At 41.7% G+C, this 27,850-nt stretch overlaps 1 protein-coding gene across 45 annotated transcripts in view; it reads left to right on the top strand.

The window, feature by feature from the left end:
• BBX (BBX high mobility group box domain containing) overlaps nt 1–7,728 on the top strand; it is a 285,641-nt gene extending 277,913 nt beyond the window's left edge. For 44 of the 45 annotated variants that reach the window (XM_021070477.2, XM_084991463.1, XM_021070484.2 and 41 more), the window contains one exon: nt 1,844–2,830. In XM_021070477.2, coding sequence (XP_020926136.2) covers nt 1,844–1,931 — 88 coding nt within the window. In that variant the 3' untranslated portion in view covers nt 1,932–2,830. Of the gene's footprint in view, nt 1–1,843 lie in introns of all 45 variants that reach the window. The other variant, XM_021070479.2, reaches the window with a different exon arrangement.
• The last annotated feature ends 20,122 nt before the right edge of the window (nt 7,729–27,850 follow it).

The following is a 27,850-nucleotide window of genomic DNA, read 5'->3' as shown; positions in this document are numbered from 1 at the left end:
GAATCTCATGTGACCTTTCCCTGAGAGCCGGAACCATCAGGTTGCAGCCACATCATGCTCCTACCTCCTTTTCTCATTGAGTAAGCTGGGATTTGACCCCGATTTCTTTCTCCCTTTTGCTCTTTTTTTTTTTTTTGCACTGTACTTTGCATTTGCTCTTTTTTTTTTTTTCCTTTTTATGTTTCTTTTCCAGTACTTCCTACAATTTTTTTGCTTTTGTGATATTGCTACATACTCTTCAAAGTAAAAAAAAACCCAGCATTTTAATTTCATCTTCCTTAAACAAAGAGTTGAACATACTGAACAGTTGGCTCTAACAGCATATCCCCACATGAATAAACAGATTAATCCAGAGGTTTGATTATAGCACATGTTCTGTTTTTCTAAATTCCTAATATCTTAAGCTAAGTGATCATTGGATTTTAAAGTCCCCAAATGTTGTAATTTATCTATATTAATTTCCTTCTTCGTGCATCAAGTGAAAGAAACTTGGATATAGTTAGGGGACAGATACAGTTTGAATCACATAGTCTGAAGAAGATACTATATTGAAATGGTCAAACCAGTGAGGACAGTGCTGCTGTACCCATATTTCATGCACTGCAGACTAGTGTAGACCAGAGCAGTGAGTGTGCATTGTTGAGGCTTGGTAATTAGGCCTATTAGGAAGTTCTATCCTATCTTTTTAGGATGAGAAGTTCTATAGAAACTACTAAGTTTTCTTATAACCATGAAGTAAATTGTATGGTTTTTTTACCTGCTTATTAAATAAAGAGCTGAATGAAAAATAAGCCTGTTTGGTGTTGGTCCAATCCAAATGAATGAGAATTTCCATGAATTTTTTTAATCTATTGTTTTCTCTCTATGTATGTTGATTTGGGCCCATATTTACTGTATTTTCTCACTAAAATCCAGTGGGTACTGCCTTCTCCCTGGTCATTCTCCATCCATGGGCCTGTGAGGCTTTTCTTTCATTAGGAGGGTTTCACTGTTTTCATTTGTTTTCCAGAGTCACAGTCACCTCTCTATGTAAAGGCCATTGTTTTCATTAGGCTTAAGTTTTGAAATTGGGCTTATCATCATCCCGCTCAAGAAATCAGCCTAAAGGTTATCAATTAGTTATAGGAGAATCTTCCCCTTGGGCAAATGAAGGAAAGGAACATTTCATTTTCTTTCCTTCTTTCTTTCTTTTTTTTTTTTTTTGCTTTGCTTTTTAGGGCTGTACCTGCTGCATATGGAAATTCCCAGGCTAGGGGGGTTGAATCAGAGCTGCAGCTGCCGGCCTTTACACTACAGCCACTGCAATGCCATAGCCATGACAAAGGTAGATCTCAGCCGCATCTGCAGTCTACACCACAGCTCGTGGCAACACCAGATCCTTAACCCACTGAGCAGGGCCAGGGATCAAACCCACGTCCTCAAGGATCCTAGTCAGGTTCATTACTGCTGAGCCATGATGGGAACTCCTCATTTTCTAATATCAGTAGATCCAGAGCAAGATTTTTGTCCTAGAACCATAGCCATGGACTGCAGGTTTCCCATGAATTTCCCTGAATCTGTTGGTGCTTCAGGTTTTATCTCTACAAAATGGAGGTGATTGGGGGGCAGAGTATATTGTTGAGCTTGGTGAAAGGAACTGAGATAAGAAATCCTAAAGAAAAAAAAAAATAAAGAAGTTCTAAGAATAATTTTAATGAAATGATGTAAGTAATAAGTCAGCAGTGGCTATTAAACAAGATAGAGTGGAAAGCTTTTGTTGGCCATGCATCATCCTATCCTGTTACCGACAACATACTCTGAATAAGTGCTTTCTTTCTTTTGTTTTTTTCCGTTTGTTTTACAGAGGTCAGAGGTCAACTCCGCTCACCCATGATGGACAGCCAAAAGAGATGCCACAGGCTCCTGTACTTATTTCCTGTGCTGACCAGTGAAGCGCCCTTTAATTGTAAAACATTGTGCTTTACCTACTACCCTAGCCTTGTCTTTACAGAGGGATGCTAGTGAGTCCATGTGGTGGAAAATACAGACTGCAAACAAGTGCTTGTTGCCCCACACGGCCCAGATTCACTTGACGCAGAAGTTGGCATCCTGGGCCAGTTTGTTCTTTCAGAGCCCTGAGTCTTTGAGGGTGATGTTCTTTGTCTGATAATGAGCAGAAACGGGATAATCCTAGAGCTTTGCTTTCTATTGAAGGCTTTTGATGGTAATAGGTGGTAACTTGGTAAAAGGCTGCCTTTACTGTAGCTCATCCAGCATCTCTTTTACCAACCAGAGAGTGTGAAACTAGTTTCGTATATTACCTAGTTATTCTTTCAAAACAAACAAAAAACAAAAAACAAAAACTGACGCACTGCACTAGTTATTATTAGATATTCTTAGTCTTTTTTGTACATGGAGATTTAAGTTCTAAGATGGTTTATATAATAGGTTATACCTACATTTATATTGTAGAATAATATTAAAAAGCCTGTTCCAGCGACTCCCAAGCAGCACGGGCAGGCAGATGTACCATTGTTAGCGGTGTATGCTCGGCCTCGTGGTCCATATATTCTGCACTTTTATATTTGCCACCAGAGTGGTAGTTTGCTGGCAAAAAGAGAGAGAGGGGGGAAAAAAAAATTACAATTCTTACAAGCTGAGTTCTTTTCTTAGCCTTGAGTGACCAAGAAGAATTTGCTTGGGGCAAATTGTGGCAAATATTTTCCCAGACAGGGGAAGAGTCCTGCAGATTACAGATTACTCATGTTTTCACGCCTTGAGGATTCTTTTTACACGGGGTCTAGGTGACCAATGGATCGTTCATACAAACAAACAAACAAAAAAAGAAAAATCTTATTCAGAAGTGACCTTAGTATTACTTCACTATTCTGAACACACTGAAGACACTCACTTCATGTGGACTTTGAGCTACAGACCTTTTACATTCATCCCAGACAGACTGGACGGGTAGCAATTGCTATGCACAGCCTAATGGGCACTGCAGGTTTTTAGAGCCATTTCGAGTTTGTGTTGTTAAGGAGGTATTGAGTAAATGATGAAGGAGGTATGCCTGACCAGAGTGGGACTCTCAGTCATAGATCCACCTGCAAGTTTCCTGTTTCCTTTTTGTGTTTTGTTGCTTTTGAACATAAAACCAACCATACATATGCCAGTACCAAGTGGATTAACTGGCTTAGAACATTCAACATATTGACTCCACCACCTGACGTTCACAGTGTCTTGTTTCTTAGCAACAGATACGAAGTGATAAATCAGAATTAGTCAGAGGCTACAGATTTTACAGGGTATTTGTTCCATAGCACAAAGTATTTCCCCACTCTTGCATCACAGCACAAACTACCAAATTTTAATTATTGGATTCCAGCAATAATTTGTATTGGTTTTCAAACCGGCGGAATTTTGATAGTGTTAGTTCGAGTTTGACGCTTTTGAGTTAGATCTCTAAATGGTGACAGTTTACAAGGTTTTATCTAGCTTTCTTATTTATACTTGACTGAATTGTAATGATGATTTTTTTTTTCTAATCGTAATCTGACCTAATAGCCATACAAAAAGTGACCCTTAGTACTGACTAGGCGTAGATTTTCATGGTTGTAGATATTACTTCAGTTTCGGTGCTGGAAAATATGTACAACATACTAACAGAATTGAAAGAAAATATAGAGACTTGGGGTTTTTTTCCAAAGCAGGTAAAGAGGGCCTCAGGGCGTTGGAATGGTGTCCTCAAAAATGCATATCCACTGTGGACATGGGGGAAGAAGGAATTAGTAAGGGAGTTTAATCAGAGGTTCAAAGCTTAGCCCCCTTGACATAGAAATAAACCAGGTGAGCAGCCCCAGATTTTAGCAGAATATTTTTACTATGATGCTGTTTTATTAACATTTTCTAAATTTCAATACACAAAGTGAATGTTTGAACATTGCTGGGTCCCAGTGTTGGTGGCTGTTGGAGTTTCTGGACCACTTGCTAGCAGTGATTTAAAAATGGTAATTAGCTAAAATCCAAAAAAAAAAAAGAAAGAAAGAAAAATCAACAACAGAAATTGTTTGGTGCAGAACATGCACCTTGACAATGGTACTAACTTGTTATTCTCTAGAACACGTTAGAATAGATCTATTTTTGCCAGGCACCCTCCTTCAGTCCTCCGATTACATTTCACTAGAGTTCCTTAAGAGATTGCTGTATATTCATGGGACCTTTTTTAAAAAGAAGCAAAACAAAAGATTACTTTTTTCTATGTGATTAATATATCTTACTTGATCTGCTTTTCCTAAACCTCAGTGGCTTTTCCCTTAGGCAGGGGTGGGGGAGGGGGGCAACCTACTGGATAAGACTGTTTTCAGATACTTTTAAAAAAAAAAACAACAAAAAAAAACCTTTTGTAGAAATGCTTAATTTTTAAGCAGTTAGGCACTGAGAGTAGCAGAAATCCTGCAAAGCTTTATAGTCCTTTAGACACTTGCCTTGTCGTTTCTCTGAGTGAAGTCTTGATTTCAATGATAGTGCTTTTCTCATGCCCTGAATCCGCTGGAGAGGGGTGTTGGTATTTTCAGGTAACAACATTTGTTAGCACAAATATTTCAGACCAACATGTAGTGTGCGCCCCCCCCCCCGCATTTATCATTTCCATTTCATTTATCTCATTCTTTTTTATTTTGGAAAATCATATTGCTATGGTGTGTACCTTAATCTGCCAGCAAACACCATCTACACTAACATTTGTCCCACAAGCATCCTCAAGAGAAAAAGTTGTTGCACCTTATGTATATCTCAAGCAAACCAAAATATTGATGCTCTTCTGCTTTGTTTTATTCTAAATTGTTGTATCATATCTTTCTGAAACCATTCTGAATCTAGTTGAAATTATCGATATTTATGCTTTTAACCTTAATTTCTGGATTCAAACCTGTATATAAATCTTTTGAAAAAAAATTGTCCTAGCCCTTCTCTGTGATGCTGGAAGTGGATGATTTAGTCTCAGATGGAGACGCAGTACTGTTCCAGTTTTCTTTAGCCTTTTATTTATTTAGTTATTCTGGGTATTTTCCTATGTAATTTTGAAGTGTGTAGAGTATATTATAGTAACTAAAGCTGCAGCTGTAAGAAGCTGAGTGAAAGAAAAAAAATACTGTAAGACATCCTTTTTAAGTTTTTATTTGCTTGGATAACTGTAATGAGATCAGGAAAAGGAAAAATGTCCCACAGCCACATTGAAGATACAGGTTCTCATCCCCAAATTAGGTTAGTTCCCAGATCTTAGATTAAAATGGTTAATTCGTTAAAGCCTTTTTAAAAAGGATATATCATAGTGTTGTAATTCTGACAGTCTTTTCCCCACAAATGTCGGGAATGTATTTATTTAATTCCGTCAGATGAGCTTTCTCCCAGTGCCCCCTCAAAGCCATGCTGAAGTCATTCCCTTGTTATCATTGTTACTCTAGTTCCTGCCGTTAAAACTGCTGCAGAGGAAAAAAGTGATGGAACACTATGAACAAAAAGGAGCACCTGAACTGGTCTGGTTGTTTAGGATCCAATTTGTTTAATCCCCGTCATTCTCTTATCAAGCCAGATGCTACTCTGCCTGAGTCATGGAAATTTTTGTTTGCACTCTGTAGTCTTTGGCTAATCGTATGGAAATGTTTGCACCTATGTAAAATCTTAAGCAAATTATAAAGCGATAGAGAACTAGGAGTAAGCTGGAAACTGAATGACATGTTTTTTGTTTATACAGTGCGGTGGGGGGAGGGATGGGGAATATCAAGTAACTCTGTTCCAAGTTTGACGTTTGGCATTAATGTGAAGCAGTGGGACCATGCTGCCTGCTAAACTACTGTATGAATCCTAAGTGTTCTGGAGACCAGCAGCTGGAGGCTGGAGGCCGGCATCTATACAACAGAGGGGAAGCACCACCGATTCACTGGGGAAAAGGAAGGACGTCGTGCAAGGCCTGGAGTCATCACTTGCAAAGGGAAAGTCGGGGTGTATGTGATGCTGTGAGGAGGTTCACCTTTGATTGCACTGCTCCACAGAGCCCTCAGATATGGCCAATCCTAATGGGCTACCTCGGCTTTAACAGTTAATTTCAGTAAGTCTTGTTTCAGAGGTTTGTCTTTTTTTTGCTTATACCTTCAGTGCCACTATTTTCCACTGCAGTGTTTTGACTTCACAAACCGCCTTCTGCACAGAGAACAATGTATTGCTGAAAATGGGCAGTAGAAGCAAATGCTGTTATTACATTTGACCTACAAAGTATTCAGAGTGACTGTTAGATGGGAATTAAAATTTAGCTTTCCCCACATAGGACCTTGTTTTGCACCTTATAAGGAGTGTACTAATTGTTAATTAGGTGTTGCTTTTATTTATATAAGCATTCCCAAAGAATTAGATTTGAATTTTGTTTTTATTTGAGTTTTAGGAATTTTTTTAAAAGGCTCTTATTTAGATTGACTAACATCATACTTATAATAAAAAAAAAAAAAAAAAAAAAAGCAGCAGCAGTTGTTCGGTTCATCTTACCAGATAGGGTGAAGTATGCAGGGTTCGATGGACTGCTTTGCTTTTAGTTTGGAAGTGATAGCTAAGTTTATTATATCCCATATGGAAATGACCTTGTCCTTTTCACTAGGGACATTATCTTCCTTACATTTTAGAACAAGAAGCAGCAAAAGACTGAACAACAAGACAGATGTATTTGATCCTCCCACACACCTCCATCTCTTTGTGCTACACTTTCCTTAAAAAAACTTAAACATCCATTTTATTCACACCGACAAAAAAGTTTCCTCTCCTGGCCAAATTTTACTTGTGGTGGTATGACTTATACTAATAATTGAAAGAGGAAACCTTGTTCCTGGAAGTTCAATGGCCATTGTTTTCTTGTCGTCATCAGTGGTCAAAGTTGATCCTGCCCTTAAACTGATTTTTATGCACAGAACTCGTTCTTGTGAACATGACTACTCCTTCCAAAGATTTTCTAATCACTCGGGCCAGAACTGGTCACTGAGTAACAAGGACCTAATTCAATGCCGCCACTCCCTCCCACCGCACCACAGATCTTACCTCACAAGCTCTAACCTAAATCACAGAGGACTAACAGTGACCTCCCTTGCGGCCCCTCCAGGGGGCCGGTCACACCCCCGACACCTCACATTAGTGCCTCGACTCTTAGTGGCAGAACTGGGTTGGGGAAGTTTGTGATCTGGAGCTCAGCACATGCTTGGCAACATTTTTCTCATTTCATTAGCACTAAAGTCTCTTATTCTCAGGAATTTGTCAAAAAAGAGTAAAAACCACCTGAGATTCCGCATACCAGATTATGAACTTTTCTCATAGGTTTGAATTGCTTCCTTACCTGTCATAAATTAACCACAGCTTCATTTGACCACCAGGTCTTCAGTCTGTTGACAGTTTTCAGCATGACCGAATCGCTCATTTTTTTTTTTTTTTTGCTTTCAGAAATTGGCTTGGTTCTCTTTAGAGTTGGTGTAAACATGCCATGTAATAAATGATTTCCACTTAATGGTACAACAAAATTATTGCTTTCTTAGATGTATGTGTAGTAAAAGTCAATATACACATTTATATAATTTTTCTTCAAAATCTTATACTTAATTTGATATTTCTAAAAATTGCACATGTAAGTCATGTGTATAACATGCTAAAGTACTTTAACTGTGATCTTAAAACTGAATAAAATATTTAATAAAAATTTGAAATATTTTAAAGATATCATTCAAATATATTTCTTTTTGGTTCACACTACTGGCCATAATGTGTGTGCCTTCAGTACACATATCTGCTAAGAACAATAGGGAAAATACTTTAGTAGAAGTAAGGCCTTTCAGCTATTTTAGAATTTTAAATTAGGAAGTCAGTATTGTGTGAATAGCCTCAGTTGCTTTACCCTAACATGTGGGGCAGAAATCAGCCACCAGAGGAAAGAGGAAGACGTGCTTCCATCTGCTGTTCAGGAAGGCAGCCTCCTTGGGAAAGTGTGACCTGAGCATACTGTCTTTCCCCGAACTATATCAAAAGTATGGAAATAGTATCTTTAAGACTATTGGTATAGGAGTTCCCTGGTGGCTTAGTGGGTTAAGGATCTGATATCATAACCAAGGTGCAGGTTCAGTCCCTGGCCCAGGAACTTGTGCATGCTTCAGGTGCAGCCAAAAAAAAAAATCTCGATCTAAGTTTGCTGAATATGATGTTCCTGAACCTTAGAACCTTGGATATGTTGGGTGTTTTCTTCTTTGGAATGGTACGTGGGTGTGCACACACAACATACACACACACTGTATACATACATATATAGTATAATTACACCACAACCTTTACATTCAGACAGACTTAGCTTCAAAATGTGGCACCACCCATTTACCGCTGGGTTTCTTAACCTCCCTGAATCACACTTCACTTACCCCAATGATGATGGTGATAATGCCTCCTTAGTGCCTCCTCTGCTGGGATGAAAAGAAGAGGGTATGTGAAAGTGTTGGTAAGGGGCCTGTAACAGAAATGTGCATTAAAGAGTAATTGTTAACTTCATTGTTTTTATTCCAACTTGAAAGTTGGTATGTTAGTATATTCAAAGGACATGCTAAGTATAACCTCCTCTTCGAGATAAACTTGTAGAGGCCTGATGCCTTGGGGGGTGAGTTGTGTCAGGAGAATCTGGTGTGGAAAACTCATGGTAGGTTAAGTTCACATACCTAACTCATGCCTGTATATGTAGCACTATAACATTTTTCTATAAAGTCAGTCTGCCTACTGAATTATATTTTCTAATAGATCAGCACATTTCCTTTGAATTACTGAGAATAAAGTCTGGGTTTTTTTGGAGGGGGGTTTGTTTTTTTGAGAGGTTGGGGAACTCTATGCCAAAGAATATAAATTCCGGTAGGAAAAAGTGACAGGATATGCATATATGTGTAATGTGATACTGCATATGCAATTACATCTGTCCTTTTGGGTAGAACATGAAATCCCATGCAAGAAAAAATAAAGTAGTTCTAACTAAGAAGTGAGCTAAGAATACTATTACTGACTTCATTCATGCACACTGAAGAAACGTAAAATTTTAACCGTGTAGAGAAACATTTTCACCTTGAGATATGGAGATTTTACATTACACACAGAGAGGCCAGTATATTAATTCCATGTACCCGTCACTCAGCTTTAACAAGTACCTACATTTCTCAATTCCTATTTCATCTGTGTTTCACCCATTTCCTTCCATTTTATCCCCCAACCCCAGATGTGCATATCCCAGAAGTGTGGTTTTGTTTATAAATACTTCATACACTGTCTCTAAAAACAAATATTTTGATAGGCACAAATACTTATGATTCTAAAATTGGGTTTGTTCCTTGTCCAAAAGGAATCCATGAGCCACGGTAGTGCTGGAGTGAGGATCATTTGAAATTAGGAAGTGCTGTTCAAATTGAATATCTCTGGGAGTTCCCATCATGGCTCAGTGGAAAGGAATCCGACTAGAAACCGTGAGGTTGCAGATTCGATCCCTGGCCTCCCTCAGTGGTTTAAGGATCTGGCATTGCCGTGAGCTGTGGTGTAGGTCGCACATGCGGCTTGGATCTGGCGTGGCTGTGGCTGTGGTGTAGGCTAGCAGCTGTAGCTCTGATTCAACCCCTAGCCTGGGAACCTCCATATGCTGTGGGTGTGGCCCTAAAAAGCAAAAAGCAAAAAAAAAACCGGTTATCTATGTTTGCCCTTCTAAAATTACAATTTCTAAACATTTTAACAGCCTTTTCTTACATGCTATTTAATATGTTTAGGTCTTGCCTTCTATGATTTTTTTTTTTCCTAGTTAATGTCTGAAAAAGGCCCAAGGGCTAAAAGTTTTATAACTTCATGTAAAACTTTTATAAACTTGCTGTGTCCTTTATACTTCCCTCCAACCCTGTTCCCCCTTCGTTTTCTCTCTCAGACTTAAAAGTTGTAACATATATTAACAGGGGAGAGGTAGAGACAAAATTTTAGATGAGCTCTGGAAGGCAGGTTGCCAAAGACTTTTAAAAATCTGAATCCTGGGTCAGCAGGCCAGAAATTAAAGCATAAAGTGAAATCCCTTGCTGGAAGAGAGAAAATGATAATTCCTACTTTAAGACTCACCTACTTAGAGATCCCTTACCCTAGGGAATTTCACAAAAGGTCATTTTGTTTCAGGATTGTGTATTGCAGAGTCCAAAGAGGAAATGTGGGGACTGAAAGTTTCTCAATAGTGTTGGGGGATGAAAAGGGGAAAGGGAAGGCTCACACAAACAGGTCTTTAAAGTAAAATGTCTGAATGTCAAAATGGTTTTCAAGCTAGCATGAAAATATTTCCAAGAAATATACTCTAGTATACTGATTTTCTCTTGATCATTTCTACCATCGGGCATCATATCTTGGGTGCTTATGAAAGACGTTAAACAGATAACAGTTCATATCTTCCAGAAATAAACATAAGAAAGCACTGAAAAGTGGAAGAACAATTAAAATATACTCAGCAGAGACAAAAAGGAGTAATAGTTTGCCATCCAATTTGAAGCATTTATCTGAATGTGTTCAATAGGAGAGCAACTTTGATAACAGTCTTTCAGAAATTTTCCCCAAGGTATTATATAATCTTTGAGATAAATACTAGAGAAACTTAAGTGACATTTTATAAAATAACTTTAAATTTTCACTTCTCCCATACCATATCCTGGTGTAGGTATTTATGGCAGTACATTAAAAATAAAAAAGTGATATTCTGACAGGTCCTCACAAATCTAAACCTTTCTTGTAAATAGAATGGGAAGGATTTAACACTCACCTTCATTAAGCCTGTATTGTGTATCAATCAAAGTCAAACTGTACTGTTAGAATAAAATGGCCTAAAAAAACGATGCTTCATCCACTTCTCTGTTCCAAAGCCCATGAACATGAGTTGACCTCACTTGCTTTGGCTCCGGAAGGATTCTTTTTTTTTTTTTTTTTTTTTTTTTTGTCTTTTGTCTTTTGTTGTTGTTGTTGTTGCTATTTCTTGGGCCGCTCCCGCAGCATATGGAGGTTCCCAGGCTAGGGGTTGAATCGGAGCTGTAGCCACCGGCCTACGCCAGAGCCACAGCAACGCAGGATCCGAGCCGCGTCTGCAACCTACACCACAGCTCACGGCAACGCCGGATCCTTAACCCACTGAGCAAGGGCAGGGACCGAACCCGCAACCTCATGGTTCCTAGTCAGATTCGTTAACCACTGCGCCACGACGGGAACTCCGGATTCTTTACCCACACCGCACATCCCTTAAATTGCTGTCATGCTCTGAGAGCAGTCCAGTGGTTCTCTAGGCCTGTAGTGATGCCTGCTATTGGGCCTGCTGAGTACCAACAAGACAGCCTTCTGAGGGTATGCAGTCTAGTGGAGGTTAAAACCAGTCCATTGAGATGCAAGACAGATGAGGTTGGGCATGGAAATCAAAGACTGTCAGGAAAAAGTTACATATAAAATCGTGTGAAACTTGATAATCTGCATTTTGAAGACTAAGAGTGTGTGCGTGTTACTGTTCTACTTTAAAAATAAAATTCATTTCTCAGATCCCTGAGAATGACAAAAATGTGATAAAAAGCCTTTGGGGAAGATCCATGATGCAGTGATGTTTCTTTTATGTGTGCCCCAGGGTATGGAGCATCCCAGCTATGCTGATGCCAGGACTGAAGGGCAGTTAGAAAGCACATCAGCCCCAGCCTCGGAGATGGCCTAAGGATATCCAAAATACGAAATCTTCATCCTCAGGCCAAGCTGCACACTTGAAGCACTTGGCCTTAGGGCTAGAGAGGTAATCCTGGAGCCAGATAGTATGATGCCCCGACTGTGTTTCCATCTCCCTGACTGTATCCTCACCTTAGCCCCAGCTCTTGCATCTTGCTGCAACAATGTACCTTCCCACTTCCGCACCCTCCATACACAAAAGCTGATTTCTGTGTTCTCTCTTTTTACTTTCTTCTCCACTGAGAATTTCTGAAAGGTTTTAATGGCTGGGTGAATGACTCAAATGCTTTGCTTCAGGGAACAGTTGAGGAAGATTCTCTCTCTCTCTCTCTCTTTTTTTTTTTTTTTCTCTTTTTAGGGCCACACTTGTGGCATGTGGAAGTTTTCAGGCTATAGGTCAAGTCAGGTCTGCAGCTGCCAGCCTATGCTGCAGCCACAGAAACACCAGATCTGAGCTGTATCTGTGATCTATGCTGCAGCTTGTGGCAATGCTGGATCCTTAACCCACTGAGCAAGGTCAGGGATCAAGCCTACATCCCCACAGACACTATGTCAGGTTCCTAAACCACTGAGCCACAATGGGAACTCTTAAGATTCTCATTTTTAAGGTGGGCTGCCACCATTTCAATTTGGGCCTCAACTGGGCATGTGAGTCTTTGCTAATCCTCAGCCTTTAAAAAGGACTTTACTACAGGAAGAACCTATTCTTATCTAGGACACTTTGATACTATTTCCCGTATATTGAAAGCCATGTCTCTACTTTTTAAAACAAGCATTCACTTCAGCAAGGCCAAATCAAAATTTGGGGGATTTATAGTTAAAGGAATTCTTTTAACTCCAAAATTATCAACTTTACGAATCAAGATTATCTCTTAGGTGTGGAAACTGCCCTGTAATTTATGTATGAATTCAGAGAGGTTTTAGAAATTTAAAGAGTTTAATTTGAAATTCATCAGGTATCTCTGACCCCCAAGGAGTCAGTCAGTGGGATATATGTTGCCAAAAGTCTTGATCAGTCTTCCTCACTCCACATCCCAAAGATCAGACTTGATTTTTTTTTTCAGCTACACCTGCAGAATGTGGACTTTGCCTGGCCAGTGACTAAATTCCAGCTGGGGCTGCAACCCACACCACAGCTACAGCAACACTGGATCCTTACCCACTGCACCTGGACAGGGATGGAACCAGTGTCTCCAGAGAGACAAGCCCAGTCATTAACCCAGTGGGGACTCCCCAAAGATCAGACTTTAAATGAATGGGTCGGGAGTTCCCATTGTGGCCCAGTGGAAACAAATCGAACTAGTATCCATGACAATGCAGGTTTGATCCCTGGCCTTGCTCAGTGGATTGAGGATCAGGTGTTGCCCTGAGCTGTAGTGTAGGTCTCCGACATGACTCAGATCCCGCTTTGCTGTGGCTGTGGCATAGGCTGGCAGCTGCAGCTCTGATTCGACCACTAGCTTGGGAACTTCCATATGCCATGGGTGTGGCCGTAAAAAGCATAAATAATAAAAGCAATAAATAAATAAAAGTGGGTCACACACAGAACATTTCCTGAGTACCTAGTGTGTGCCGAGGACAGTGGCTGAAGCAACAGTGAAGGCACTGGTCTAAACACCTCCACCAGCCCACCTTAAGTGGAACCTGAACTTAGGAGAGCAATGCAGAGGGCTTTCTCTCCAGCCCATCCCAGGCCTCCCTAGGGACACTATTCAAATTGGAATCAGACCAAGATCTTTCTCGCCTGTGTATGGGCATTTATCCATGTGAATGACTATTTTGGGGTTCCTCTTTCACTCCTACCCACACATCCAATATTCCATATGCCTTCTTTTAAAAAACAAATGGTTTTTCTGGTCCGGATGTGCACTTTTCTCTCCCAAGCTGCCTTTGTGTGACATTCTTGCCTGCCGCCACCACCACCTGCTCCACAGCCAAAGATCTATTTTAGTTAGAATCTGTCCAAGCTTTTGAGCCTACTGCAGAGAGCAGCGTCAGTAATTGGTGGTGGCAAAATGAACTGAGTCACAAATTAGCCGATGAATAATATTTCCTGGGGAAGAGCAGGCCTTCGCCCGCAGTCAAAGATAAGGCAGAGCCAAGCAAGTGGCAAGATGGCACAGTAGGCAGGGCTCTGGAAGAGGCCCCAGTCACGGAGCAGGGAACCGTTTTTCCCCCAGCGGTTCACCTTTCCCTGCTGAGGCGCACTGACTGCCTCACAATCCTCCAATTCTTGGAACAGAGTCAAGCTTTCTAAGATTAAACTGCTACAGATGAGCAACGCAATTTCCACTTCTCGGTCCCTTTTCCTCCTAGTCAATTCTATATTCAGGTTAAAAATTTTTAACTTGAACGTTAACCTCATATTAGCTTAAATCATTTTCGGGCATACCTTGGAGGTATTGTGGGTTCGGTTCCAGACCACTGCTGTAAAGTAAGTCCACATGAGTTTACTAGTTTCTCAGGGCATGTGAGTTATGTTTACACCATGCTGTCGTCTATTAAATGTGTGTGGCAGTATGTCTAAAAAAAAAATCATATATTAAAAATACTTTATTGCTAAAAATGCTACTCATCTGAGTCTTCAGTGTAGAGTCAGTGTAGCCACATCAAAGATCACTGATCACACATCACCATAACAAATAAAATAATAATGAAAGTTTTAAATGTTGCAAGAATTACCTGAATGTGACACAGAGACCTGAAGTGAGCAGATGCTATTGGCAAAAAGAGGTGCCAATAGACTTGTTCAACCCAGGGTTGCCACAAACCTTCAGTTTGTAAATAATGCATTATCTGTGAAATGCAGTAAAATGAAGTGACTTCAAAACTTACAATACACACACAGACACACACACACAATTCTCAGCTTGAAAATCAGGCAGACACATGATCCATTTTCATGTAAGTTTTTTACCTCTGTTTTTCAAAAGTTAGTATTTGATAGCACTTATGTTACAGTTATTACCCAATATGTTTAAATAGAATTCTGTGCTTCAAATTCATTCCACAGCTACATCTACCTTTTTTCCTCCAGTTTTAAAAGAATACTCTTTTTTCTAAACTGCCCGTGAGCTGTCAAGTTTTATTGAGAAATATTTGCTACAAAGCTGTATAAATCTAATTTTATTTGTTTCTACAGAGCCCCCTTTCTTTGTCATCCACACCTGATAAATATGACTCAGTTTATAAATCATTTGCAGAGTGTCTCCTCTCAATCCTTACACTTCTTTTTTTTTTTTTTTATTTTTCATTGTTTTTCCTTCTTGCCATGCCTGCAGCATATGGAAGTTCCTGGGCCGGGGATTGACCCTGTGCCACAGCAGGACCCAAGCCACTGCAGTGACAATGCTTGTTCCTTAATCCACTATAAGCAAATAAGCAAATTCCATCCACACACTTCTTTTTTTTTTTTTTTTTTTTTTTTTTTTTTTTGCTTTTTAGGGCCTCACCAGTGGTATATGGAGATTCCCAGGCTAGGGGTCGAATTGGAGCTACAGCTGCCAGCCTACATCATAGTCACAGCAACACAGGATCCGAGGTGTGTCTGCAACCTACACCACAGTTCATGGCAACACCGGATCCTTAACCCACTGAGCGAAGTCAGGGATCGAACCTGTGTCCTCATGGATACTAGTCAGATTCGTTTTCTCTGAGCCACGATGGGAACTCCCCATCTTTACACTTCTAATATCCAAGTTGGGGGCTGGTTTTTTGGGTAACATGAGAGGCTGAATACAGGGCTCCTTCCCAGATCTACAGGCGAACCCTCACCCTCCTGGGCCTCCAGGGAACCAGAGAGAAAAAGGAACTTCAGGCGGCCTGAGATCATTTGTACTTTCCGCTTGGCTATGATTATCAGCCAGAGAATATTCTCCTGAGAGGTGGCTGAGACCGAGTCTATTTCAAATGACTTCGAAAGGACAATGCTGTCATCGCATACTTGAGGAAATTGCCGGCTGTACAGAGGAAGAGAAGCCACTTTCTGAAATGTGATAGCAAAGCATAACTATAAAATGAAAAGCAATTTAAATGTATTACTGGACAAAAACCATTAGCCCAATGAACATAAATAACCGTACTGAGGAAGGGCACTGTTTCCAGATAACTGCTCCCTTAGTTGGGAGGAAATTTCTCTCTTACTGGAAGGCCTCTGAATGTCATTAAAGGGTTTGCAACTGAAACATGTTATCAAGGAGTCAGATATTTCCACTTGTGTAAACAGCTCCATTGGAATTACTGTGACATTTTTGCAGGCAGGGAAGCCAATAACAACTGGTCTAACCAGAACCAGGCAATTTTGCTTTCTGAAAGAAGGGTTGTCAACTCTTGATTATTTCTCTCCGATTATCCTCACAGATGCTGCCAAATTCCTATTGACATCACCCGCACCATTAACCACTCCATTAAATTCTTTGTATTGCTAATGCTTCTTTATTTAATCTGATTCAGCAAGAACAAGAAGAAAGGAAACTTTAAACCTCTAGGCTCAGGGAAGATGCAAAGCTTGGAGACCCCCAACACCTCCTTAGGCTGGACTTGTGCATCCAGGTGGGTAGGAGCTGGCAAGAGGTTCCCCGTGCATGCGTGATGCCATAGGGATTTTCTACAGTGCAGAGTTACCAGTAGGGTTCCCTTTACTACACTAGTGATAAACTGATGGAGTTTATGCAGCTTTCTATCGGGCCACGGATCTCAAAGTGTGGTTCCCTCCTCAGGAGAGGCTGACGCTAGATAAGCTGGAGATCAGGAATGGCTGGTAATGTGCTTCCTCACAAGTGATCCAGAATGCAGTATGTCAGTTCACAAAGAGAGACAGGGCCCACTTTTTCATTTTGGTATTGTTTGTTGTCGCTTGTTTTGCCAAAGGAGGAGGGGGAGTTTCCAAGACAATCACTTTGGACTCAGGGGGAAAAAAAAGAAATATCTTGTCTCAAAGTAGCACCCCAGTGGGATCTGGACCAGAGCCACCCCAAGATGGAGGCTGAGAGCTGGTGGAGAGAGTTACCCCCTGAAGGGGAGGAAAATCCCTCCTTCCCTCCAACTGGGTTCTTTAGCTGACCTAATAATTAAATTGACATAAGACAGATTAACAGAAGAAAACTAATTTTAATTCAATACATACGGGAGCTCATTAAAAATATGAAACTAAAAGAAGTGCCTGGAGAGTTCCCTGCTGGTCTAGTGATTAGTGGTTAGTTTTCACCACTGTGGCCTGGGTTCAATCCCCGGTCTGGGAACTAGGATCCCACATCAGGCCACTGCATGCTATGGCTAAAAAAAAAAAAAAAAAAAAAAAAAAAAAGACCAAAGCAGGCAGCTTTTATACCTTTCAGACAAAGACAAAATGTATTTGTGAAAAATAATTAGCAAGAAAAGAAGTAAAAGAAGTTTGGGCTTGGGGTGGTAAATTAATGAAGAAGTAACAGGGTTTGTTTCCACAGCTCTCTCTGGTGATATCAGTGTAATTCTACCTCCTGACACAGGGAGGGTACTTTTCATGTGGGAGATGTATTTCCTCTTTAGGGGAACAAAAGAGGGTCAGAGTGTCCTTGTATTGGCTGTTTTAACTTTAATTCAAAACAATCAATACGCCACAGTAGCACATTTTGGGGTGGCCTGCCCTGAACTGCATCGCCCCCTAAATGATATGGGATGGGGATGCTAGAAGTGGGATCTCAGAAAACCAAGAACCTCTTTAGGATAAATCTTCATCTCAGCACAAGCAGAAAACAGACACCCCCAGAAGTCAGATAGCCAACTTGGGAGTCATTTTGTACTGCCCCTACCCCCTAGCAAGCACAGTGCCAACACAGGCAGCCAAAAAGTCCCACTGATGGGGACAAATCCCCCCACACCCGACTCTACCCTGAAATCCTGTGTGGCCAGAATCCAATCGCCTTACCTCTTTGTTTCCGTATCTCTAATGTGGGCATTATAGCATTTATTTCCAGGGGTCATTTTGTGGATACAATGAAACACTACATTTGAACAAGTTTTTTACATTCTAAAATGCTATAATGCTTAAAAGATTAGAAAGCTGTGACAGAATAAAGAATGTGAGGAAATATTTGCAAACACATATGTGATGAAAGACTTGTATCCAAATTATCCAAAGAACTCTTAAACTCAGCAATAAGAAAACAACCCACTTAGAAGTTCCCATCGTGGAACGGTGGATACAAATCCGACTAGGAACCAAGAGGTTGGGGGTTCGATCCCTGGCCTTGCTCAGTGGGTTAAGGATCTGGCATTGCTGTGAGCTGTGGTGTAGGTCCAGACGTGGCTTTGCTGTGGTTCTGCCATAGGCTGGCAGCTGTAGCTCGGATTAGACAACCTCCATATCCTGTGGGTGTGGCCCTAAAAAGGACAAAAGCAAAAAAAAAAAAAAAAAAAAAAAAAAAAGAGAGAGAGAGAGATAAAACAATCCATTTAAAAAGTGGGCAAAAGAGCTGAACAGACACCAAATAAGGGGTGACAGAGGATATGCAGATTAGTAAATAAACATATGAAAGATGCTCAATGTCTTATGCTATTAGGGACTTGTAAGTTAACAAGCGAGATACCACTATATTTCTATTAGGAGAACCAAAATCTGAAATATGGACAACACTAAATGCTGAAAAGGGTATGAAGCAACTAGAACTCTCATTCATTGCTGGCGTAAATACAAAATGGTACAGCCACTTTGGAACAGTTTGGTAGTTGCTTACAAAGCTAAACATAGGCTTACCACATAATCCGACACCTGTTCCCCTAGGTATTTACCCAAATGAGTTGAAAACTTACATTCATGCAAAAACACATGAATGTTTATAAAAACTAAAGAAATTATTGTCGAAAACTGGAAGCAAAGAAGTTGTTCTTCAGTTGGTAAAAGGATAAACAAACTATGCTACATCCATACAATGGAATGTTATTCAAGATTAAGAAATGAGTTATCAAGGAGAAAAATGATATAGAAGAACTTAAATTGCATATTGCATAGTGCTAAGTGAAAGAAGCCAATCTGAAAAGGCTGCCTGCTATGTGATTCCAACCACGTGACATTATAGAAAAGGCAAAATTATGGAGACAGCAAGATCTGTGGTTGAGAAGGGGTGAAGAGTGCTGGAGGCCAGCTCCGGCGGCCAGGGAGGGTGCACTTCCGGATCGGAGAGGGATGCGGCATCGGCGAATGGAGAATGTACAGCATGGAGACAGCCTCTTTGTCCCTTCTTGCAGGGTGCTGGACTGCTCCAACTTTATTGGCAGCAGTAGTTGATTATATAGACAGTTTTTCACTACAGATTACATTAGTCTTAAAAGTACATTGGTTAACTATTACATGGTATAGCAGCTATGCATCCTGTTTTAAGATCTCTATCTTAACTAAACTTAGTGAGTACTTTGAAGAGGCCATAAAACACAAGAATTTGGCATTTACAAACTTTGTAAACTGGTGCTTATCTTCAAAGCGTTATGGCAGGGAGACAGTGTAAGTAAATATAAACCAACTTAATTAAACTAGCTATCACTAAAAAGCTTTTAAAATCAAAGACAAAACTCACAGCTAGGTTTTTTGGATAAGATATGGCTAACTCCTATGGACCTCATTAAAATCCTAACTCTAAAGTTTACTATATAACTAGTTAATAGATAAACACTATGTTTTAACTAAGTTTGGATTTACATAGGGGAAAGTCCTTCAGGATGAAATTCTTATTATACCATTATTGTAATTTTGTTAAATCACAAATCACCATAGGAAAATAAGAATGGAAAATAAGAATAATAAGTAAATAATCAGGAAAGACTGAGGAAAACTGAATAACAAATAAAACAGCAGGAAAGACTAGGTCACCCGAGAAACAATCCATGTTCTCCAGTGCAAACATGGAAATTGCTTTCCCAGGAAAGCCCCAATTCTTCCCCATCAACATCAAAGTGAGAGCTGTGTAACCTGAGGCCTGCCCTTGGCTTGTACGGTACAGGCAGGTTTTCATCCTGACCAAAAGCCCACCTTTGGCTTGTACCGTTCAGGTGAGCTCCCTTTCTTGGTTAAGAACCTGCCTTCAGGTTTTTCTGCCAGCAGGCAAGGTCCTTTTTTTGAGGCCCTGCATTTTCTCGGCTCCCCACAGAAGAGGTGAAGCATGGGGAATATTTAGGTAGTGAAACTCTTCTACATGATACTGTAATGATGGACACATGGTGTTATGAATTTGCTGAAACCCATGGAATGGGAGTTCCCTTTGTGGCGCAGCAGAAACGAATCCGACTAGTATTCATGAGGATGTGGATTTGATCACTCAGTGGGTCTGGGATCCTCCGGCATTGCTGTGGTGTAGGTCAAAGATATGGCTCAGATCCCACAGCCTCAGCTGTGGCGTAGGCTGGAAGCTATAGCTCTGATTTGATCCCTAGCCTGGGAAATTCCATGTGCCATGGGTACGGCCCTAAAAAGCAAAAACAACAACAACAACAACAACACAGAAAATGGAATGTACACTACAAAAAGTGAACTCATGTAAATGATGAATTTTAGTGAATGTGTCAATATTGGTTCCCCAAAGTCACCACACTAATGCAAGATGTTAATGATAGAAGAGACTGGGGACCAACAGGGGTGCAGAGGGGCTGGGAGAGTGAGGGTATATTCTCTGTCCTTTCTGTGCAATCTTTCTGTAAACTTAAAACCAGTGTAAATAATAAAATTTATCAGTGAAACAAAAATTAGAAAGTTTCCTCCATATGTCTACGTCACAAATATCACCAAAAAGGAATAGTTTAGCAGCTAAAAAGCTGTGTTAATTTTCTCATTGATATTCTTCTGTTTGATAAAGTGAATTAAATGAAAAAAAATTTTTCCTCCTTTGGGACTCAACAAGACTAATTTTTTTATTTTTCTATTTTGAATGGAAAAAAATAACCCATTGGTAAACTATCCCTTTTTCTGAGTGAGTGCAGATACAAAAAAGTAGGAAACATTGCATGTAAATAGAAATAAAAAGAAAGTTCTTCTCTGAGGGGCATACCTACCTCCTTTTACACAGGGCTCTTGCTTGGTTCCAAAAGTAAAAGAGTGTTTTAGGAGTTCCTGTCGTGGCGCAGCAGAAACTAATCTGACTAGGAACCATGAGGTTTCGGGTTCGATCCCTGGCCTTGATCAGTGGGTTCAGGATCTGACTTTGCCGTGAGCTGTGGTGTAGGTCGCAGACGCAGCTCTGATCCTGTGTTGCTGTGGTTGTGGAGTAGGCCAGTGGCTACAGCTCTGATTAAACCCCTAGCCTGGGAACCCCCATATGCCATGGGTTCGGCCCTTTTAAAAAGAAAAAGAAAAAAAAAAAAAGAATGTTTTAAAAATACAGTCATCAGAAAGCCCTGATGCCCCTCAAAGGAGAGGTGGTTATTGGTTGTGTTTTGTTCTGTTTGACAAAAACTCTTCAGTATTTTAGATTTGGAGAAAATGACCTCCAGTCTTTACCTCTATTTTGTATAAGGTTTGGTTATATGACATTTTTTAGGGCCCGGAAAAAAAAAATCTGAGAATGAATCTATCTTGAGAGGTAATAGATTTTCACTCTCTCATCAATTCATTCATCCTTCTACTCAGCAAATAACTGAGAATGGGGGATTGAGTTGCATGAGGACCATAACAAGAGGAAAGGCCTCATATGTGCCCTCAGCAAAGTCACAATCTGTGAGGAAGATGGGAAGGCAGAAATCCGAGAATGACAATATAAAATACTAATCCTTAGTGCCTGAGCAGCACAGTGGAGGGAGCCAGGAAGGCTTCCCAGAGGAAAGGGCTAAATTGAGCCTGGAATCAGGATGAGTCATCTGACCTCTCTCCTTGACCCAGGAAATCGGAAGGTATATTGCAGACTGGCTCATCTCTCACTGCAGAACAGCGACTGCCTTCTGTTTCATTTCTGCAGGAAGCAGACCGTGGCATAAGGAGAGAGAAAGCATGGATGGAGCACAAATGTTACAAAATTTAATAATTTACTCCTCCTTTCTTTGCAATGTTTTGGGCCCAGTGTTTTAGCTGACCATGAGGACATCCAAAGCACTTTTATTTATGTGGATTTTTGTAATAAAATCATTCATGATCTTCAGCAATACTAAAGTAGAAATTGCAATCACTCCGAATTTTGTAAGAAAATTGATTCTTTTGCTTTTGAATATTCCCCTCCTGTTCTTCAGTACTGGCTGCCCATGGCCATTTGCACTTTAGTGCATCTGCCCTGGTGTAATGGTTTAGGGGCAGATGCAATATAGGGGTAACCTGTTTGCATTACAAACTGGTCCCCACTTGAGGCACTGGATTACCTAAGAATAAAACTCAGTCCAAAAAAATAATAAATAAATAAAAATAAGACTCAAGATATTTTTAAGGCATTAAGAAATCTGGGGCACCAAAGGAAACATTTTTGAAATAATTTGACATTGGATATTATATCAGTTAAGTTCCAGAAGGAAATAAATGGCACAAATTAACTGGATAAATTTGAGTTTGATAAGAGAATTATTTACCAAGAAGTAGGGAAACCGTAAAAGATGGCATTGGGCCCTCAGGCTGGTAACAGTGGGCCCTGGAACCCCTGTCTTTCCCAGGCCTGAAGGGTGTAAGTCCTGGGAGGGTGACCTGCAGCTGGAGACCCACAGAGACAGGTGGAAAGGGCAGGCAGTAAAGCCACAATCAGCCCACAGCCACACTCCACTCTCCTCCCACCTTCTCATCTCCTGCTCTGATTTTGATTGGCCAAACCCAACTGGAAGCCAAGAGCAAGAACCTGTTGGAACAATCAGTTCATTTAGCCTCCCAGGACACAGAGCAGGACAGAGAGAGGTGGAGAGTGAACAAGAAAACAAAGGAAAGATAGCTGGCAGAGGATATTTATGTGCCGTCAATGGCACCAAAATGTCTTGACTTCTTTTTATTTATTTATTTTTTTTTAGGGCTGCACCCATGGCATATGGAGGTTCCCAGGCTAGGGATTAAATGGGAGCTACAGCTGCCAGCCTACAACACAGCGATAGCAACGCAGGATCCAAACTGCATCTTCGACCTACTCCATAGCTCACAGCAACACCAGATCCTTAACCCACTGAGTTAGACCAGGAATTGAACCTGCATCCTCAAGGATACTAGTCTGGATCCTTACTGCTGAGCCACATTGGGATCTCCTGTCTTGACTTCTTTTATATCTTAGTATATTATTTTGAAATATATGGAAAGGGAAAAAAAAGAAACTATACTTTCTCTTTTTTCAAGCTCTAGGCCTCTAAAAGTCTCAGTTGGGCCTCCTTGTTTGGAGTGTCTGACCTGAAGAGTAGAGATGTTATATCTTGGTACTTTTCACTGAGCTCCAGTCCAGAATACCTAAGAGTCCTGAGCAGGAACCATATGTTTTGCTCAGCTGAGTACTCTGGGATCTGACCTTGAGAGGAGCTGTCAGCCTGAAGGGCAGGTGAGAGCCATTACCTGCTCATGTCCTTCTGCTACCAGCCCTCTGTGTCTGTCTGGTGATGACGGCGTAGTTCAGGCCCAGCAGTGGAGACACATATAATTCAGGAAGCAAGCCGTCCTCCTGGAGGGGAAAACAAAACAGGATCAACACACAGCCAATTTAGACACACACACAAAAAGTCAGGGTTAGGACATGGCACCCCAGTGGATTTTTCCAGGGGAAATGCTGTTATTTAATAAAGTTGCTGTCTCTCACTGGATCTCAGCAGTGAAACACAGCAGAGCGTTTTCACTGATACTCGGGACCAAAACACAGCATTTGTATTTAAATATTTGAGTTAAACATATCTTGTGTTTGTAGAGCATTAATGCTGTTGACATTGTTCCATAGCTGCACTCTTTAGGGATTTGGAATCTGTCTGCAGTATTAGTCAACAAACCTTAGAAAACATTTGAATAGGAATCAGGACTGTAGAAGCTCCTCACAGGGGGAGAATTGGAGGACGGGGAACATAAACTCAGGTGGTGGGGATGGCACGGAAGGCACAGGTCTCAGAGACCTGCTGGCTGCGGTTCCCGCTCCTGCTAACACTGTCCCTGGGCCGTGGCTCTGCCTCCAGAGTGAAGCCTTCTCTTCCCCTTCCAGTCCAGCATCTGCCTTGAATTCCTAGAAAATGCATCTCTAACCTGTTGACAAGGGCCTCACACCCTTGACTCCACTTCCCTCCAAATGCAGAATCTATGTCCTAATGCCTAGAAGAGGAAGGTAATTCACCAGTGGGAACCCGAGTCCATCCTATCCTTTGAATCTGCAGTGTTCCCATTTCCTTTCCCCTGTTTAAACTACAGGGAGCCTACATGCCAGCTGAGGTGCGAGGGCGAGAGGGCCTTAGCCCTCTGAACCAAGGGAAGGGCTGGAAGAACACACCACCAGCTTTCCTATGCTGACCCCGCCACGCTCTGAGTTGCTTCTGTTTTGAGAGCCTGGGTGTCAAGAGTGCTTAATCTAATGGGCCTCATGCAGGTTAAAGAGGAAATTAGCACTGTAGGTTTTCATCCGTGATGCGGGCCCAGCCTGGGGTAGCTGGCTTGTAGGAGGGCACTAGGAAGATGCAATGTGTGTTGTCTAGAGGCTTGGAGTGACACAGCACGACACGAAGGAAGGTAGTGAGGGGTCTGCGGTGCGGACGGGCAGATGGCACCAGAGCTGGGATGAGATTAGAAATATTAAACAGCCCCCTCTGCCTTTTCCTGCTCTCTCTCCCCACTAATCTCTCCTCCCCTTTGCCTGCCCCACCCCCAGCCTCTTCTCTTCCAGTACCTGGTGGTAGGGGACCCTGTTCTCTTGTTGGCACTATTCTGTGTGAGGGAGAGGAGAGGAGAGGGGAGACTTGACCTCTCATTGCACTTGAGACCTGGGACCAGTGGGGAGGGCAGTGTGTCCTCTTAAGTATGCGTGGGTGGTGGCAGTAGCCCTAGTGACCAGCCCAAATGGGGAGGGCAAATGCCATAGTGATGCTAGGACTTGGGGGCGGGGGTTAGTCAGGAAATGATAAACCACCATCACTTAACCAGGGCCCAGAGACATGATCTGTGCCATCTTTGTCTAACTCTTCTCCCCAAAGAGGGAGACCTCTGTTGGAGAAACATCCTCTCCCCCCCGCCGCCCTCCACCCCCTTTTCTCAACACTCCCCAAGGGACTCCAGCCCCCTTTTCCCAGGCTTGGAAGCCCCCAGGGACCAAGGAGCCATCCTCACCTCCCTTGCGAAGAACATCCATCTGGCAAACTCTGCTGCTCTTCCCAAATCTGTTAATAACCTGAACCCCCAAATCTGGAGGTGGGACCTCATGGCTCATGGGCCTTGGCCCTCAGTCACATTCTATCAGTGGACCCTTCTGCCTTCAGTACCTTCTCTCCTTGGACATTTGTGACCTCCAGCCAGCCAGTCTCCTACCTGCCTGGCTGGGCCCTCTTGTCACCTTTGCTTGTTCCTCTAGGTTACTCAGGCCTTTTGGTCACGAGCTCCTACCACCAAATCAGTGCCCGAGGCTGCTGCCTAACAATCTCCTTCCTTGATTAGAGCGTCTTAATTATGCTCTAGGAATTTGCTTAAACAGATTAATCATCCTCGAGGACAAATTTAGAAGCTGTGCTTGCTGGGGGATCGGCTCTGAATATCCCCTGGGAAATTCTGATTACACCTGCCTGTTGGGCCTTCGCCAGGGCCTTGGGTGCAGCAGGGACTCGGACCCCGGCTGAAAGCCATGCTTGCTGCCTGCTTCTGTGCTCTCTGGGGCCAGCAAATCCAGCTCTGCAGTGGAGTTAACTCCTGGTTGTGAAATGTGCCTGGAGCTTGAGAGCAAGGGTGTTGGTGGCCTCTCTTCCTCTGGAACATTGTCTGCACTGTGAGGGGCGAATCTGTGGCCTCCTCTTCAATGAAATGAAACTCTTAGTCAATCTACTTATTTGTGGCAACCTGGACTTTGCTGGTTCTCATTGGGATTTTTAAAAACTGCAGACATTGGTGCCTCATCCCAGATCAGCTTAAAATCTCTGGGATGGGGGCGTCTGTAGTCAGAAAGGGCCCACCAGGTGGTCCCAGTGGACAGCAGGTGAGAACAATAGTGAAGTCTGTGCACTTATATGGAGGGAGTCAGCCCCGGAGTCCTTTGGACCTGAGGACAGATACGATACTAATGCAAAATAAAGTAGGATCCCATCGACCCAGAGTGGTTGTTCACAAAACCTTGAAGTGGGGAAGCCAGTGTTTTGTGGTGGTTAAAAGCCAGAGCTTTGCGTCACACTACGTGGATTTATGTAACTCTGTGACCTAAACTCACCGAGCTTCAGTCTTCTTGGAAAGACTCTACCAACTTCATAGGACTGCAGAGGAATGAAGAAAAGGTTATACAAGTCAAGAGCTTGGGTCAGTGCCATACCGTGGCCAGAGTTAGCTCTCAGTAAGAGAAATCGTTATTTCCTTCAAGATTCTCCTCCACGATAGAACAGGATGATCATAAGAAACCAGGTCAGTAGACTTTTCCTAGGATATTTTCAGAAATCTTCAGAAAACCAGAACCAATAGGATATATTATATATGTATATATAATATACATATAATACATATGTGGCTTATGTGATTATGGAGGCCAGGAAGTCCCATGATGTGCTGTCTGCAAGCTGGAGAACCAGGAGAGTGGTAGGTGTAATTCAGGCTGAGTCTGAAGGCCTGTGAACAGGGAGCATCGATGGATGCCAAGGGAAGAAGCTGGATGTCCCAGCTCAAGCAAAGAGGGCAAGTCTGTTCTTCCTCCGCCTTTTTGCTCTGTCCAGGCCCTCAAAGTTTTCATGAGGCAGATCTACTTAAGTCAGATGCTAATCTCTTCCAGAAGCCCCCTCACAGACACATCTAGAAACGATGTTTTACCAGCTCTCTGGACATCCCTTAGCCCAGTCGAGATGACACATAAAGTCCACCATTGCACGTAGCCAGCAAGGCTCCGCTTGAAACAAATAGATGACAGTTCCTTTGCCAGCCAGTGCTCTCCCTTTGGAAGGAATAACCAGGAATGGAGATGTTCTTTTCAGGATTTGTAGTCATGTTAAGGACCAGATTAATCTATTGTTTCAAGACTATCTTTTGGAAACTTTTTGTTGTTGTCCTTTTTTTTTTTTTTTTTTTTAAGGGCCATAACCATAGCATAGGGAGGTTCCCAGGATAGGGGTTGAATTGGAGCTGTAGCCACCGGCCTACACCACAGCCACAGCAATGTGGGGTCTGAATCACATCTGTGACCAACACCTCAGCCCACTGAGCAAGTCCTGGGATAGAACCTGCTTCCTCATGGATGCTAGTCAGATTCATTTCCACTGAGCCATGATGGGAACTCCTGGAAACTTTTTAATGGTTAGAAAGAGAACTAAAAATAAACAAACTGCTAGTATTACACAATTTTACAGGACCACGGAGAGAACCCGGCCAGCCCAGGGCAGGAGGACATGGGGTGGCCCTAAAGGAGGGCACGCAGTCCTCCTGGGTGCTCTCTAGGCATCCGGCTGGGTACTCATGGTGCCTACGAAGGGAGCAGAGATGAATGAGTGGGATCTCATGGCTCTGAACCCTGCCAAGGGGTGTGCAATTGACTGGAGGCCAGGAGACTTACTTTATTATGGAGGAAGATTTATATGGAAAGAATTTATAGACAGATCTGGGGGAAAGAAAGAGCAGAAGCAGAGAAATATATTTAAGATCAGCAACATGTTTAATCAAAGAAGTGAAAAAGTGCAGAATATTTAGGCCTTTGTTAGTAGTGTTCTGGAAGCATTCATATCTTTAGGGAGAAAGAAATACCAAGTTTTTAACTAAGTCATATCTATGGCACCAGTAATGCTATGCAGTATAAGACCACACGAAAAAATAAATAAATGAGAGGATTTACATTTCTAGATTGAGATAATTTTCTTTTCTCTTATGTTGCTTCTACAGAGAATAATCTGTCAAAATAAAGATTTGACTTTTCATTGCACATCAATAAGTAATTTTTGGCACATCTCAGTCTGAGTGATACTACAAGGAATTTGAGACTGAAGATATGATCGCTGCCATTAAGTAAATCATATATATATACACATATAAACACATATACAC

The sequence above is a fragment of the Sus scrofa genome, chromosome 13 (genome assembly GCF_054392235.1).
Source record: "Sus scrofa isolate SSC_HxYL_T2T_F1_AM1 chromosome 13, Sscrofa_HxYL_maternal_Yorkshire_Landrace_v2.0, whole genome shotgun sequence".
NCBI classification, from domain to species: domain Eukaryota; kingdom Metazoa; phylum Chordata; class Mammalia; order Artiodactyla; family Suidae; genus Sus; species Sus scrofa.
The sequence above is the reverse complement of the archived record's forward strand: the minus strand, read 5'-3'. Positions and strand labels throughout refer to the sequence as shown.